Source organism: Pan troglodytes, chromosome 4 (assembly GCF_028858775.2).
Source record: "Pan troglodytes isolate AG18354 chromosome 4, NHGRI_mPanTro3-v2.0_pri, whole genome shotgun sequence".
Classification (NCBI taxonomy): Eukaryota; Metazoa; Chordata; class Mammalia; order Primates; family Hominidae; genus Pan; species Pan troglodytes.
The window spans coordinates 40,378,096-40,394,800 of NC_072402.2; the positions used below are offsets into that span (position 1 = coordinate 40,378,096).

General features: G+C 42.0%; 1 protein-coding gene across 1 annotated transcript in view; it reads right to left on the bottom strand.

Moving 5' to 3' along the window:
* ANKDD1B (ankyrin repeat and death domain containing 1B) overlaps nt 1-16,705 on the bottom strand; it is a 56,378-nt gene that overhangs the window by 8,003 nt on the left and 31,670 nt on the right. Inside the window, exons 9-12 of the mRNA XM_054685041.2 lie at nt 12,688-12,786; nt 9,818-9,916; nt 6,549-6,647; nt 2,453-2,548 (exon numbers count right to left, since the gene is read on the bottom strand). Coding sequence (XP_054541016.1) covers nt 2,453-2,548; nt 6,549-6,647; nt 9,818-9,916; nt 12,688-12,786 — 393 coding nt within the window. The remainder of the gene's footprint in view (nt 1-2,452; nt 2,549-6,548; nt 6,648-9,817; nt 9,917-12,687; nt 12,787-16,705) is intronic.

Consider the following 16,705-nt stretch of genomic DNA (forward strand, 5'->3'; position numbering starts at 1 on the left):
TTTCTCATGTATAGTGACTTCTATTTTTGTCTTTCACTTAAATAGAGGTGTATCTTAATGAAAATATTCTTGACAACAAGATGGGAATCCAGGCTGGGGCAGGAAATGAACCAAAACTGTCTAGGACCCTGGGTTTAAAAACTGATGAGAAGAACTTGATGGGCCCCCACCATGGATCCTTCACAGCATCAGAAACCTCCTCCAGGAAGCTCGACAAGGGAAATGCAATAAGCTCCTCCCGGAAAGCTTGGCCAAGAAAGGCAAAACCTTCCTCTAGTATCTGAACTTTGTGTACAGAAGTTGGAATAGGAATGGGAGGTGTGAATTACCCATAATTGTTTTAGAGACTGTAAAAAGCAGGGTCTTCTCCAACCCAGCCTCAGCTTTACTTCCACAGTGCCTAGCTCCCAGGAATTCTAAAAGAAGTAAGATTGAGGATGGGGAGCTCCAGCAAACTTGGGAGCTGTGGGCCACTTCACTTTGTCCTTCTCTCCTCATTCCATCTCCTGAAACAATGATGAATCCAACAAGATCAAGAGCCTAAATGTCACAAGGGAAAGGGAAGAACACAAAATGCTTCTGCATCTATCTTTGTGCGATAACATTTTTAGTTCTTCAAGAAACTTACATGGTTTGTGCCTTTCAGGATTGGATTGGGTGGTCCCTTAGGCTTCCATTGAAAAGGGCAGGAGATTTGGAAAGCCTAGGTCTTTTTCAGCAGCCAGTGAAGCATTAAATAGCTTGCCTGCCAAAACACTGAACTATTTGCAGGAATAACATGAGCCAGAACTGGTGGAAATTAAAATAACATAAGCCAGGTTTTAGGAAGCTCCCATTTGCCTCTGAACCACTGAATTTAATAATGGATGATTGGGTGGTTAGGTTAATGGATAAATGGATATGAGAGAGGAAATTTAAATCATATCTTTAATCCTTTTACTAGGAACCATTTTATATTAGGCGAGGATATAAACTTGTTCAATGAACAAAGAGAATTTAAAATAATAAATGCATTTGGTTAAAAAAAATTTAAAGATGTATCTTAAAAAACAAGTATTTCTCCCACTCCAGACCCCAGGACCCCAATTGTCACCGGAGTTAACAACTCTTACCATTTCTGGGGGTCTCCTTTAGCTATATTCATGTTTTATATATGGTTTTCAAAGTATACCTAACTCTTATGTCTTAAAGATTCATTAGGAAAGAGGGCATATTCATTTGGTGGGAAAGTAATTTATTCTTATCTACCCAAAATGATTTTTAAAGAGCTATCAGGAATTAAAAATAGAACCAATGAATATTTCTATTTCCAAAGAAAATGTGAAAGCAAGTTAAAGAGAAAGAGAAAAGATGGAACTTGGCAAAGTTGTCTTCAATAAAATACAATGATAATTTAAGAAATTGAGCCTGAGGATAGGAAAAGAGGAAGAGGTAAAGGGAGGAGATGGAAGAACATAGAAATATGAGGAATGGGAGAGAAGAAACAGAGTTCCAATTGTTAAAACAAAAAGTTTTACAAGCAAAGCACTTTTTTTGTTTTGTTTTACAGGCAAGAAAAGTTGCAAGGAGGATAGTGTGACCTTTAAAAGAATCCATATATATCAAGACTACCAAGCTAATTAAACAGGATTGTGAGAGAGAAGGAGATGAGTAAATGCTTTTTGCTTTAAGGATTTAAGGGAAATTTCCCAAGACTGGCCAGGTGGACAGCAATCCAGGTTTGTAGAAACTCAGGGTGGGCTCCAAGTGATTAGGGCCTGAATTCTGGAGCTAACACATTGGGCCAGGGGTAGCCATGCAGCCTAGAATGGAAACAACACATCACTATAAGTCAAGAATGGTGCCTGGCAGTGCCATTCTTGCCTGAGGGCATAGAGTTGAATCTTGCAGGGGAGGGCAGTCTATTGAGAAGCTGCATGGGTAGCAGATATCACAGGAAATAAAAATAAAAGAACAGCAAAAAGAATGACTTACAGACAAGTTTTTTTGTGTTCTTAGATGAATAAGGTTTTCGTGACTCTCACAGAATACTTGAGTGCCTGAAAGCCTGCACAGCGGTGTGTTGAAAACTGCCGAGCCACACAAAGGAGTTTTTTAACCACTCATTCGTGCTACTGGGAATAGCTCATGGCCAGACTGTGGACAGAGGGAACAACCAGGCGTCACCCATCAGGGGCTCACACGCTAGGCCCATTATAGCTGGCCTGGTCAATGTCGCTTGGCCCTAGTGAACTCTACGCGCTCTCAGTTCTGACGTCTGGTGTCCACAAAGGAAGAGGCAGCTGTTCATTCCACGAATGGGGGCAGCACAAGACAGAAGGGACAGTTATAATTGTACTGACCAGAGCTCTGCTCATTAGAGCAAAGAATGGCACAGACCCCCCCATTGCCCCTGTAAGAAGATGGGTGTTGCCAGGAAAGCCCCTGCTGTGCTGGGATCGTCCTTCCTTACCTCTCTCCAGGCGTAGTATCTCTCTGCTTTAATGAGCATGTCCACCACAAGGCTATGGTTGCTCCTGGAGGCCACAGCCAGGGCAGTCTTTCCTTGCTAAAATTAAAAAAGAAAAAAAATTCAGGTGATATGGCCTAGTGATTAGGAGCTCTAGTTTTGGAACAAGGGGGCCTGGGTTCAAATCTTGATTCTACCAGCCCATGCTGGGTAAACTTAGGCCAGTCCTTTGCTTCTTTGGGTCTTTATAACTACCCCATAGTGGAGTGGTCAGGGGTAAATGTGATAATGCATATAAAGCCTTTAGAACCTGTGCCACCCTGAATATTTCCTAGCCTCTTTTGCAGTTAGTTATGTGACCTAAGTTCTGGCCAATGGTCTGTAAATAGAAGTGGGACATGCAACTTCTGGGAAGTATCTTTAAACAGAAGAGAGATGAATGGCATTTTCCTTCTTTTCTTCTCCCTCCTGAGTGGAATGCTGACATGATGGCAGGAGCCTGAACAGCCACTTTAGACTAGGAAGTAGAAGCCATGTTTTGAGGAGCATTGAGTAATAAGACAGAAAAGGGCTGGATCTTATTAAGAATAATATCAATAATGGCAACCCTGGTAATTCATAGGTCACTGGACCCCTAACTAGAATTTTTTTCTATTATACCATACTGCCTCTCACCAAGGGTGAGAGGTTTTAATCTTAAACAAACGGAATGATCAACAAGGGCTGTTCTGGACATAATTTTGGGAATGAACTGCCTGGAGCCCACATGGTAACTTAGACAAATTACAAAAAGGTACACTTTTCTCAAGATGGACAGAGCTCAAAGCCAGGGCATAGAGCTTTGCAAGCAGAATCCTCTGGATTTCATAGAGTGCACCACTTCAACATCTAAATATTTTTCCCTGAGCAAAGGATGGTGGTTCTCATTTGCTTTTCAAATGACCCATGAAGAATTTGCTCAGAAAACAATTAAAATTAATGGTCAGAAATGACCCAAGAAGAAAAGTTCCAATCTTAGGAACCCTTATGGATCCAGAAATATATCCCAAGTATTATCTTACATGGTTAGATATTTGCAACAAGTGCGATTCCCACCAATATAAATGATTTGGTTCTTAGTCTAGGCACTAAGACCCAGGCGAGCAGGAAAATTAGGGCTGAAAGTAATCAGCCTGTAATCAAAAGAGACAGTAATGAAATTAGGAAGAACTGCATTTTGCAGGCATTTAGCAAGCCTCTAATTGTATGCTGTCTACATTCTGGCTTGCAGAGCCATTTGAATCACTATAATTAGCCTGCTTTGAGAAGGCAGCATTCTGAGAGCCAGAGTTTCCAAGTTCAAAGGAAAATCTTCCTAAGGAATATATGCTGGAGTGAAAATCCAAACACTTCTACCCTTAGGGGTTGGGAGGTAGCGTGGATAGAAGGTTCTCTGAGAGCTTTCTGACACCTCAGGCCAAGAGGACAAGCAGAGAACAAGCGGCTGGGAAAGTCAAATTTATACCAAACTTTGATTCCTTATTTCCTAACCAGACCCTAACATGGTCCTAGAAACACTTTTCTTTGGCAAAAAAAAAAAAAAAAAAAAAAATTGTGGGAGCCAATAGAAAAGATATTTTTTATTCATTTATTAACTATGTATTGGGTGCCAACTATGTGCCAGACCTTGAAAAGAAAGAAGAAGGGAAATCTGGGAAAATCAAATCATGAGGCCCAGTAAACTGTGAGCTCTTGTTTTGAAAACAAAGTCAAATGGTAGCATTGACTGTATTTACTGGAATATCTAGTCCACTAAGCAGCAGGGACCCCAACATAAATCCCTGCCCAATGCTATAGATTTCGTACCCACAGAATGGCTTTGGGGGTATTACGTATTCATGAAAAAGTAGAATAAAATACAAAACAACAGCATTAGAAAATACTAAGGCTAAATGTTAAACCAAATTAACCAGGCACAACTGATGAAAGTGGTGGAATTCCACACAAGTGATAACATTCTGGGTTGTGTTTTCCTCCTTAAGCTTTTCTGTGTTCTAAATTGTCCACAGTGGGCCTGTGTTACTTTTTTTTTTTTTTTTTTTTTCAGACGGAGTTTCGCTCTTTCACCCAGACTGGAGTGCACTGGCATGGTCTCGGCTCACTGCAACCTCCGCCTTCTGGTTTCAAGTGATTCTTCTGCCTCAGCACCCCCTGTAGCTGGGATTACAGTTGCACACCACCATGCCCGGCTGATTTGTGTATTTTTAGTAGAGACAGGGTTTCACCATGTTGGTCAGGCCGGTCTCGAACTCCTGACCTCATGATCTGCCTGCCTCAGCCTCCCAAAGTGCTGAGATTACAGGTGTGAGCCACCGCGCCCAGCCAGTCTGTGTTACTTTTTTTATGATCAGAAAAAAAAAAACAAAAAACCCTAATTTTAGAAACTGACACACAGAGAAAAGTAAAATAACATATAACTACTTTAGATCCTACACATGTAAAATGGATGATTCTGAACTAGAGTAGGATGGACTCAGGCTTGCACTGTGACTTACGGAAGTGCTGGCTATTGAACTGTTGGGTAAAAATAAGGAAGGGAAAACTGCAAGTTTCGGAAGCAGTCATCTTTGCTGACAGTTGTAGCAAAGCACCAGATGACAAAGCAGCCACTACTTGGGTTTGAAGCCAGCTCTGCCTCTTACTATGCGTGTGACCCAATGTCATCAGAATCTCTCCAATCTGCTCTTGAAAACTGGAGTGATTTTGTCCACCTCACTGAAATGTGAGGATTGAAGTAATATGGCCTGCGTGAGCACCTGACAGGGCTGTACCTAGGGACCTCCTGTATAACATTCAGTAAAGCTGGAACCTAACACAGCTCTCTGACAACCCTCCGGAGGCTTAGCCTGCATTACTGCACCACTTGAAAGAAACAAAATTGTCCTTCTTTAAAAACAGGTTTACACAATAGCCAAAAGGTGGACGCAAACCAAATGTCCATCGATGGATGAATGAACGAACAAAATGTGGTATAGACATACAATGAAATGTTATTTAGCTTTGAAAAGAAATGAAATTCTGACACATGCTACAACATAGATAAACCTTGAAGATGTTATGCTAAGTGAACTAAGCCAGTCACAAAAAGGCAAATACCATGTGATTCCACTTATATGAGGTACTTAGGAGTGGTCAAATTCATAGAAACAGAAAGTAGAATGGTGGTTCCCAGGGGCTGGGAGAAGGAAGAAATGGCAAGTTATTGAACAAGCATAAAGTTTCACTTTTGCAAGATGAAAGTTTTGGAGACCAATTGCATAACAATGTGAATATGCTTAACCATACTGAACTATACACATAAAAATGGTTAAGACAGTGTTTATGTATGTGTATTTTACCACAAATTTTTTAATTTAAAAAAACAAGTTTAGACATATGTAAAGTCATTCATTGCAGCTATGTTTATAAGAGCAAAACCTTAGGAACAACTTAAATGTCAATCAAGTGAGGACTAGCTGAACAAGTTGTGATATGTCTGTGCCACGCTATACTATGCAGCTCTAAAAAAAAAAAGAATGAAGAAACTCTCCATGTAGTAATATCTCCACTTAATAATGCTAAAAAAGCTAAATGCAGAACAGTATACTAGTTATAGGCATGCCATCAGTGTCTAAAAAGGAAGGAGGAAGGGAATAAGAGTAAAATGTGTTTATGTTTGCTTGCATATGCATAAAAAACTCTGGAAGGAACAGAAATAATTTATAATAATGGATATATATAAGCAGGGTAGTATGGTAACCAGACAAGTAGGAACAGGGGTGGGTGGGAAATTTTTACTGTTAAACCCTTACTAATTATATTCTTTTATTTTTGGACCATATGAATCTATAATCTTTTCAGAATTTGAATTTAAAAACACATATTTTTTCTTCAGAGTAAAAATTTTTACTGACATAGCTCAACCAAAATTGGGGTATTTTACTGACTATGAAGATGCATGGTTTCTCCAGTTTGTGCCCATTTCACAAAGGATATTCCAATAACGCTGCTCAAGGCTGACATCCAACAGGAAGGTCTTAGCAACCATCTCAGCTGAATGGAGTAAAGTCCATGCACTTACCTTGTCAACAGCCTTCAAGTCACAGCCTGCCTTCAGCAGGGTTTCCACCAGTTCCACATTTCCACGATCAGCAGCTACATGCAGAGGGGTTTGCTGCTTCTGCCATGAAATTAAGGAGGGGAACAAACTTGGACGGTGAAAAGACAAATGGAAAGTATAGCCATCCTATTTAGGTTCAAGGGAAAACACAGGTCATATATTTTTTAATGGATACTGGGGCATTCATTGCAGTATTATTTGCAATAGTGAAAAACTGAAAGGAAATTACATGTTTAACAAGGAGACTCACTAGATAAATTATGATACATCTATATATTGGAATAATAGGCAACCATTAAAAATTATTTTTTTAAAAAATGATTTCAATATTAGGTACCTAAAGTAGTCAAATATATAGAGACAGAAAGTAGAATGGTGGTTCCCAGGAGCTGGAGGAGGAGGGAATGGGAAGTTACCATTTAATAGATATAAAATTTCAGTTTGGGAAGATGAAAAATGTTCTGAAGATGGATGGTGGTGATATTATACCAAATGAATGTAATTAATGCTGCTGAACTGTACACTTAAGATGGTTAAAATGGTGGATTTTATGTGTATTTTACTACAATAAAAATTATTTCGAAGATTTTTTAAAAATAAAAGACGCTTTTGATATAACATTTGAAACTTTAGGAAATGATACTATCTAGTTGAGCTTGATTTAATGAAAAATACACATAGAGAAAGAGACAAAAATACAGTACAGAAAAATGCTAATGATAAGGTCTAGATGAAGGGATTAGAGTTTATTTTTATTGCCTTCTCAATGCATTTCTGTTCTCTAAATTTTCTACGTTATAATGTATAAAGGAGTCCAAGACTTCTAATTTCCTTCTGGAGTAATCATTTTCCTATTAAGAGGATAAGAGTTTCAAAAGAAATATCTGAAATCACAAGAAAATCACCCGTCTTAACCTCTCACCAAAAGGAATGCAGATGTGAAGAGATTTCTAAAATATTAGGGCAGAGAGGATCCTTTGATGTGATCTAGCCCAACTCCTTAACCAGAAAGGGAAGCAACTACCCCAGACTCACAGAGCTGGGCAATGGCATGTGGCCCACTACTCTTCCTACCAGAGCACAGGGCCAATATGCTGGGGATATTACCAAAAAACATTTATATATTTATTTATATTTTAATTTTTTTCTTAGAGACAGTTTCTTACTCTGTCACTCAGACTGGAATGCAGTAGCATGATAGTAGCTCACTGTAACCTCGAACTCCTGGGCTCAAGCAATCCTCCCTTCTCAGTTTCCTGAGTAGCTGAGACTACAGGCTCTACTAATTTTTTTTTTTTTTTTTTTTTTTTTTTGTAGCGATGAGGCCTCACTATGTTGCCCAGGCTGGTTTCAAACTCCTGGCCTCAGGCAATCCTCCTATCTTGGCCACCCAAAGTGTTGGGATTACAGGTGTGACCCAAAACACCTGGCTTCCAAAAAGTGTTTCTTTTTTTTTTTTTTCTTGAGATGGAGTCTTACTCTGTTGCCCAGGCTGGAGTGCAGTGGTGGCGATCTCAGCTCACTACAACCTCCACCTCCTGGGTTCAAGCAATTCTTCTGCCTCAGTCTCCCAAGTAGCTGGGATTACAGGCACCCAGCTAATTTTTTGCATTTTTTAGTAGAGACAGGGTTTCACTATATTGGCCAGGCTTGTCTCAAACTCCTGACCTTGTGATCCGCCCGCCTCAGCCTCCCAAAGTGTTGGGATTACAGGCATAAGCCACCATGCCCGGCCCCAAAAAGCATTTCTTAAAGACTCACCTTCAAATGGCAGTGTGTCTAGGTGTTTGTCATTCAAGACATTACTTATACTGACAAACCTATCAAAGATCTGTACCAACATGGAACAGATGAAAATGGAATGTATCAAATGCAACAAAGCCCATTTTAACAATACTGCTACAAGTCTAGAAGGCAGGAAATGCACTAAAACATTAAGAAGAGTTATCTTTCTTTGCTGGGGACTTCAAACACATCACTTTTTTTAGTTTATATTTTTAATTTTACATACATATTTTATATTTAAAATATAAAATTTCCTATTTTTTATGTGTATTCTTGGTCTAATAAAAAAATTAAAGTGATGAAGTCTGGTTCTGAAAAAGGATAGCAAGCCTAACAAACACTCCTTCCCTAGAGTACATCTAGCCAGTTCTGTCAAAACCAATATCACATGTGAGCACGAAGCTCTGCCTCTGTGTTTAGCAAAGATTTTGCCCATTGGGAAAGATTTTAGATATTAACATAGTTGAATACATAAGTATATTTAATAACAAGAGGAGATTGGTTTTTTCCCCAGAAAAACTTTTGGGATAGGTAAAGGCAGGGGAGGAGGCTAGGTTCCCTGGAGGAGAGAAGGGACAGAAGTACAGGTAAATCTTCATTCAGCTCAGAGCAAAATTGAGCTCATAGGTGGGAATTGGAGGAGACTGCAGAGATCTGAGTCAACGCTCTGGTTTCACAGTGTATTAGGACAGGCAGGCATGCCCACTGCACCATGGCTCCTCCCTAGCCGGAGGGGCACCGCAGAGCCTTCTCTGGGAAGAGGCAGCCAGAAGGTCTCATCTGGCCTCGGGACCCCGGAAAGGCTCCTCTTCCCACTCCCCTACATATCCTGGAAGAGTGCAGGCCAGCCCCAGAAGAGCCCCAGAGAGCAGGCTCATTCAGTGCCCACCCCCATTCCCTTCATCATTCCGTTGCGGCATTCCCATTTCCAGCCAGTGATGGATTACTTTAACGAGTCATTTGATTCTGCTCCAGTTGACTGAAATTGGAGTGATTTTTCTTTTATTCCAAGAGGGCTCTTATGCCTTTAGGTAAAGAGAAGACACATTTACTGTCTTTAATATAGAAACAAAGCTTCCTTCTTGTGGGGGAAAGGCTCCCTGCCAATTACAATATTTCACTCTGGGGGAGTGGCTTTTGATTTAAAGAGCCTCTGGCCATTTAGCTCTGAGCTACTGTTTTTCTATCAAAAATGCTGGGCCTGTTAAACATGAAGGATTTAATCATGCACTGGCTGAACTCCAGTTGTGTGGCTGAGAAAGACGAAAGTATGTGTATGGTCATGGAGATGGAGTGAGAGTTACAGAAGGAAAAGGATAAAAAGGATGCTCATGTTCCTCCCAGGAATTTTTAGGTACCTTGAACTTAATCAAAACTCCCCACAAACACACACTGTGTTGAAACTAAGAAAAGAGACCCTCCAGGCTCTGATTTGCCTGGCTTACCTGATTTAAGATGTCAATATCATGCTGTGCACTTAATAAACTGTTTACAACCGTGATGTGGTTGTTGATAACAGCTAAATGAAGAGGGGACTCCTTAGGCTGCAGAGAGAAATAAAAATTTCAAATCCAGAAGGTTCTGGCTTCAACATTCAAATCAAAAAGCAACTCATTTCAGCAGCTATTTCCTGATGATCTCCCAAGTACCGAAACTGCCCATCCCAGTGGTGACCCTTAGTAAGTGTTCAGCATCCCAAGGCTTTGAAACAAACTCGTTCCCCAGCAATCGGCCCACCCCCTTTGTTCTTTCTGGAACAACATACTAAGCACCTACTATGGGCCAAGCTCTTTTCAGGTTGCTAGGGATTTAGTGTGAACAAACTCATTCTCAGGAATCTTCCAATCTAGTCAGGTAAGCAAATATTAATTTTTTTAAGTCACACAAATACAGTATACAATTAAGTGCTTTGGAAGTAGAAGAGCCAGTGTGGGGATAGGGGGAAGGCTGACCTTTCAGGAGGTCAGGACTATTCTGAAGAACTGACATTTAAGCTCAAATATGAAGGATAAGTAAGTGTTAAATAGGCTGAACCACAGGACTTCTCAGAGACTTCAAAAAGCTCAAGGGCAATAAGAGTAGCCACAAGGGCAAAATCATTGCACATTTGGAATTTCCTGAATTGATTTGCTCTGGAGCCCCGACTCCTTAGTGTGCCATGTAGGACTAGTGTCCCCCTTACTCAGGGGCACCATCCTCATGCTCAGCTCTCCCCGCATGGAGTCCAGCCACAGGGTGGTCACCAAGCCCTCTGCAGCCTGCTCTCCCGTTCTCCTTTGTGCCTAAACCACCTGTCCTCCCAGCCACAGCCCTTCATGGAGCCCCCGGCCCCTCTCACTTATCCCGACCACTGGCTTCTTACCCGGCCTAGGGCCGCAGGGCCTGTATCTACCCCCAACACTTTGCCTCCAGGCTCCCGTGCTGCTGCAGTCCCACCCAGCTGCCACTGGCCTGTGGAGACATGAGAGGAGACATGCCTCCAGGAGTAGAGACGGCAGCTGAGCGGGGCGAAAAGGGAGGGAAGAAGCAACGAAGGGAAGTGAGGGCAGAAGCGATTAAGGCATGAGAGAGAGGGAGGTGAGGGGCATCCAGCATGATAAGGGAGGGAGTGGGGGCACCAGGGGAAGGTGGACAGGGGTGTGACAGCAAGGGCTGAAGATCCAGTGACACTGTGCAGATCAGGAGCCGAGCTGAATGTGAAGCAAGTGGCAAGAGGGAACAGGCGCCTACGAGGGTGAGTGATTAGGACAAGGGCAGCGTCGCTCAAGTGGAATAGCTGATATTAATGATAAGCATCAGACACACTCAGCACATTCTCATTGTGGTGCTTATTACACATTCACTTCCCCAACTGTTTCTTTTATTTTTTTTTTTCAGAGATGGGGTCTCACTCTGTTGCCCAGGCTAGAGGGCAATGGAGCCATCGTCATTCACTGTAACCTGAAACTCCTGGGTTCAAGCGAACCTCCCACCTCAGCCTCCCAAGTAGCTGAGGCTACAGGCATGCACCACTGTGCCTGGCTAATTTTTAAATTTTTGTAGAGATGGGGTCTTGCCATGTTGCCCAGGCTGCCCTAACAGTTTATACTCTGTTTTAAACACCAGGCTGACAGTTTTTCAGAAACCACGTCAATAACCCTAGACATTTGATCTCATATTCCCCACTTCATACATGAGACACAAAGAGGATCAGTAACTTCCACAAGGCCATGCAGCAAGGAAGTGGCAGAGACAGGACTTGAACCCAGACCTTTCTGACTCTACCATCTGCACCAGGCTCTGTCTCAGGAGATGGGGGTAGATGGATGGAAGAGAGACCACAGTGAGTTGGCAAGAGTGTCACCAGCAGATGGAGGGAGGGGAGACGAGGGGACAGGTAGAAGACCACAGCTGAGTAAGTCAGAGACTGCCGGAGGCCAGCAAGGGTCAGAGCAGACAGATGATGTGAGCAGGGCTATGGGAGCAGCATGAAAGGAAGAATTTCTGTGTAGGTCTCTTCTGCTCAGGAATAACCTCCTTGAGACACTAAGCATGAAAAACGAGAAAGCATCCCACATTGCAAAGAAGTGGGCATTGGCCTTCTTGCCGGGGCCACCCGCCTTGCAGGGGCCCAGCTCCTCCTGAGAAACAGGAAGTGTCCTTGGACTGAACCAGGTAAGTTCAGAGCCAATTCCCCCAACACCATGCTCCAAAAACTATCTGACATGATTTAAACCACATCCCTCCTCTTGAGTTAATACAATAAATAGTAATGGCTCAGCAAGATCAGAGGAAATCATATTCTCAACGGAGAAATGAAAATAGAGTGGAAAAATAGAGGCATGTTTCTTGTTTAATTCCAGCACAGAGGGCCTTTGTTAATTCTGCCAAAGCCAATTCAAACGTCAGAAAACCTAAATCAGTATGAAGAATTGACTTTCAAAAGAAAAACAAGAACATTCAGTGAAGGGAGAAAAATTATCACTCTTCTTGATATGTACAGCTGCTTCATTATTTTCCCAGACTGATAAAATTAATACAAGAGTAATGGCATCTCTAGACATATGAGAAAGCTTTTTTGCAGCAAATACAAATATTTAAAACACAAAGATTTCATTTTGTTCAGGAACTTCAATGACTTTCTAAAATTCATCCCTCGGATTTTATTTCTCAAGATTAAGACTCAGCCTCCAAAAGAAGTCAGCCAACCTTCCCAGAAAGAATTCCTCCCTTGTGAAACATCTCATCTCCTACACGTATCTGCAAGGGGCATCTCCCTGACACAGCCAACCTCACGGCGCCAGGATCAAAGCCCGTGTCATTGGAATAAACTCACTTCCACTTTCTGGTGCAGATCAACGTTCTCACTGAGAAGAAAGTTGACAAGGGATGCATGGCCGTTCCTGGTTGCTATCTGCAAACTACTGATATTGAGCTGCAAGAGACAATAGAGAGGGCAAGGAGGAACTCTCATTATAATTCAGCATGTTTTCTGGTGTTTATGACACGGTAATCAGTTAATACAATGAAATAGTACAACTACAGTCGTGCATCACATAACAGTGATTTGGTCAATGACAGACTTGCAGTGGTCCCATAAGATTACAATGGAACTGAAAAATTCCTATGGCACAAGTACTTAACTATGTTACTATGTTACTATGCTGTACAGGTTTGTAGCCTAGGAGCAACAGATATACCATATAGTGTGTTGTAGGCTGTACCATCTAGGTTTGTGTAAGTACACTCTATTTATGTTCACACAATGAAATCAGGCATTCCTCATAACATATCCCTGTCATTCAGAGATGCATGGCTGTATTTAAAAAAGAAAATCTGTCTGGGCACAGTGGCTCATGCCTGTAATTCTAGCACTTTGGAAGGCCAAGGCCAGTAGATCACTTGAGCCCAGGAGTTTGAGATCAGCCCTGGCAACATGGTGAAACCTTGTCTCTACAAAAATTAGCTGGGCTTGGTGGTGTGTCCCTGTGGTCCCAGGTACTTGGGAGGCTGAGACTGAGGTGGGAGGATGGTTTGAGCCTGGGAGGCAAAGATTGCAGTGAGCCGAGATCATGCCACTGCACTCCAGCCTGGGTGACAGAGTGAGACCCAGTTTCTAAATAAATAAATAGAAAATCCATTGTGTTTTTAATTACCGGGGTGAAGGGGAGCTATTATTAGGATGGTACAAAAGCAACTGTGGTTTTTGCCTAATTGTTTTTTTCTAAGTGTCTCCCATAAAAGTGTCAGAGCCCTAGGGAACATGTGTGCAACAGACTGAATGTTTGTGTCCCTCCCAAAATTCATATGTTGAAACTCTAATGTCAATGTGATGATGATAGGAGGTGGGGACTTTCGGAGGTTATTAGGTAACTCGTTGTTGACTGATTAATTGTAAGACTGCTACAAAGTATTTGCAGGTCTTTCAATTAAGGATGCTGCTGGAAATTGCTTTCCCGCAATTGCTGCATCAGTATCTCCTGTCCCACAGTCTCTGCAATATAACCTTGCCACTCCCCTCATCAAGAGGCAGGGTTATTTTCTTCACTCCTTTGAATCTAGATGAACCCTGGGTGGAACCCTCATGAATGAGACCCATGGCCTTGCAAAAAGAGGCCAGAGAGCTGGCTAGTTCTCTTTCTGCCATGTGAGGATACAGCAAGACAGTTGTCCGTAAACCAGGAAGAGGGCCTCATCAGAACCTGATCTGCTAGCACCCTGATCTCAGACTTCCAACCTCCACAACTATGAGAAATAAATGTTTGTTAAGTCACCCAATTTTATGGTATTTTTTATAGCAGCCTGAGCTGACTAAGACACTATGCCTAGGGCAAATATGAGTTAAAGCCTCATTTCCCTTCTCCCAGGAAGTAGGAAGTGGACTAGAACCAGGTCTTCTCTCCATACACCTCATCAAAACCCCTCTTTGAACCAAGTAGGTGACTTGGTATCAGCCCCAAGAAAGGCCTGTTTCCTGCAGCCCTGTCTGTTTACTGCCAGTCTCCCCTGTGCTAGGCAGACATTCAACGCTCAGCATAATTTCTACTTGCAGCTTCCCTAATCATCTTCCTACTCGGCCCTTTCAGCGCCTCTCCTTCCCTGTGCTCAGCTGTCTTTGCTTAGTGCCCAAGGAGGCGGGCACACTGCTTGAGGGGATGGTCTGCTCCTGGCACTCCTGCCATCCTCCAAATGGCCCAGCATGGTGCCTTGCAATAATACAAAGTCAATGAAATGGTTGTTGACTGATTAATTGTAAGATTGCTACAAAGTATTTTCACATCTTCCAAATAAGGATGCTGCTGGAGATTGCTTTCCCAAAATGGCTGCATCAGTATCTCCTGTCCCACAGGCTCCTCTGCAATATGTCTTTGCTACTCCCTTCATCAAGAGGTGGGGTTTATTTCTCCACCTCCTTGAATCTGGGTCGACCCTGTAACTGCTTTGACCAACAGAATATGGCAGAAGTTTCAGCGTGCCAGTTCCAGGCATGGCCCCTAACTAGCCTGGCAGCTGCTGCTCTCTGCCTTTTGTAATGCCTGCTCTTGTAATCCTTTCTCTTAGAGGCCAGTTCCCAGGCTGTAGGCTGAGGCACATGGTGAGGCCCAGGTGAGCTCCCACCTGACAGCCAGCATTAACTGCCAGGCATGTGAGTGTACTCTCTTGGGTATTGGGCTCAGGTAAGCCTTCAAAATCCTGGCTGACTTCCAACTGTAATCACATAATAAACTCAAAGTAAGAATCCTCTCAGCTGAGCCCAGTCAACCCACAGAGCCATGAAAATAATAATACATTGTTGTTTTAAGCCACTGAGCTTTGGGTTGGATTGTTAGGAAGCAATAGATAATGGAACAGATGCCAACAGCAATGACCTGTATATCTCTGACCAGCTGAAATCTAGCTTGCATGATGCTAAATGCCTATATGAACTTGGATATGTGGCCTGTCAAGTACGGGCCTCTTTGTCTTTACCTGTAAAAATGGCCCCTATATTAGTTTTCTATTGCTGTTATAAGACATTGCCATAAAATTAGTGGCTTAATAAAAATGTATTATTTTATAGTTCTGGAGGTCAGAAGTCCGAAATGGATCCCACTGAGCTAAAAAAAAAAAAAAAAAAAAAAAAGAAGTTCGCAGACCTATGTTCCCTTCTGGAGGCTCTCAGGAGAATCCACTTCCTTGTCTCTTACAGGTCTTAGAAGCCTCCTATGTTCTTTGGCTCACACCACCTTGCTCCATTGTCAAAACCAGCAACAGTTAGCTGAGGCCTTCTCACATTGCATCACTGACATCTTCGTCTGCCTCCCTCTTCCTCTTTAAAGGATCCTCATGATTACATTGGGCCCACCTGGTAATCCAGGAGAAGCTCATTTTAAGATCAGCCAATTAGCAACCTTAATTCCATCTGCAATTTAAATTCTCCTTTGCCATGTAACATAACATATTCACAGGTTCCGGGAATTGGGATGTGAACATCTCTGGGGTGGGGAACCTGACTCTGCCTACCATATCACCCCCTTCTTTCTCTGAAATCACAATACTACTGGGAGGATACGTGAGCCAGTAAATGTGTATGGTAACCGTAACTATTATTTTATCCATTCCACAAAAAATATATTGAGCACTTATTTTGTGCCAGGCACTATTTTAGATAGTGGAGGGATATGTTGGTAAACAACACTGACGAGATCTCAGACATTACATTTCAGTGGTGGTGGACAATCAATTGATCCATAGATTGGTAGACTTGTAGATCAGCAGATCAGTGGACTTAAATTAAATCTGCTTTTTAGATTCTAGATGTTGTTAGAAGAATAACATCAGCTAGTTGTAAGTTCTACAGCAAGACATAAAATAGCATGACTTGTTGGCTACTTTCTCATGGCTGATCGACAAAGCCTTCTTGGATAAGGTGACATTTAAACTGAGATCAGAATGGTCAGAAGTGCCCTCCCTGGGAAGATCAGAAGCCACCTAAAGCAGAAACATATTTACAAGAAACTCAAAGCAGGAACCCTGTAGTAGGAGTCCACAGCATTTACCTCTAGGCATCATGGGCTCCGTGTGTAGGGCCTACAGACTTTTTATGAGCCAAAGAAACCGTTAAAATGTAAAACAAAAAAATTATTGGTTCCACGATACCAAAAGAAAACCACAAAATTGAAGTGAATAAATATTTAATTGACATTCATACTTCATTGATTGTTAAATGTAATATTCATAAAATATTCATTATATTTATAAACAATTTGTAGGTTGCATTTTTTCACCTCCCTCAAATTCCCAATTATGCACACAGAGTTCTAAGAAATCAGAGTCAATCATAAATTAGGTGAGTCTGTCATAGCCAAATAATT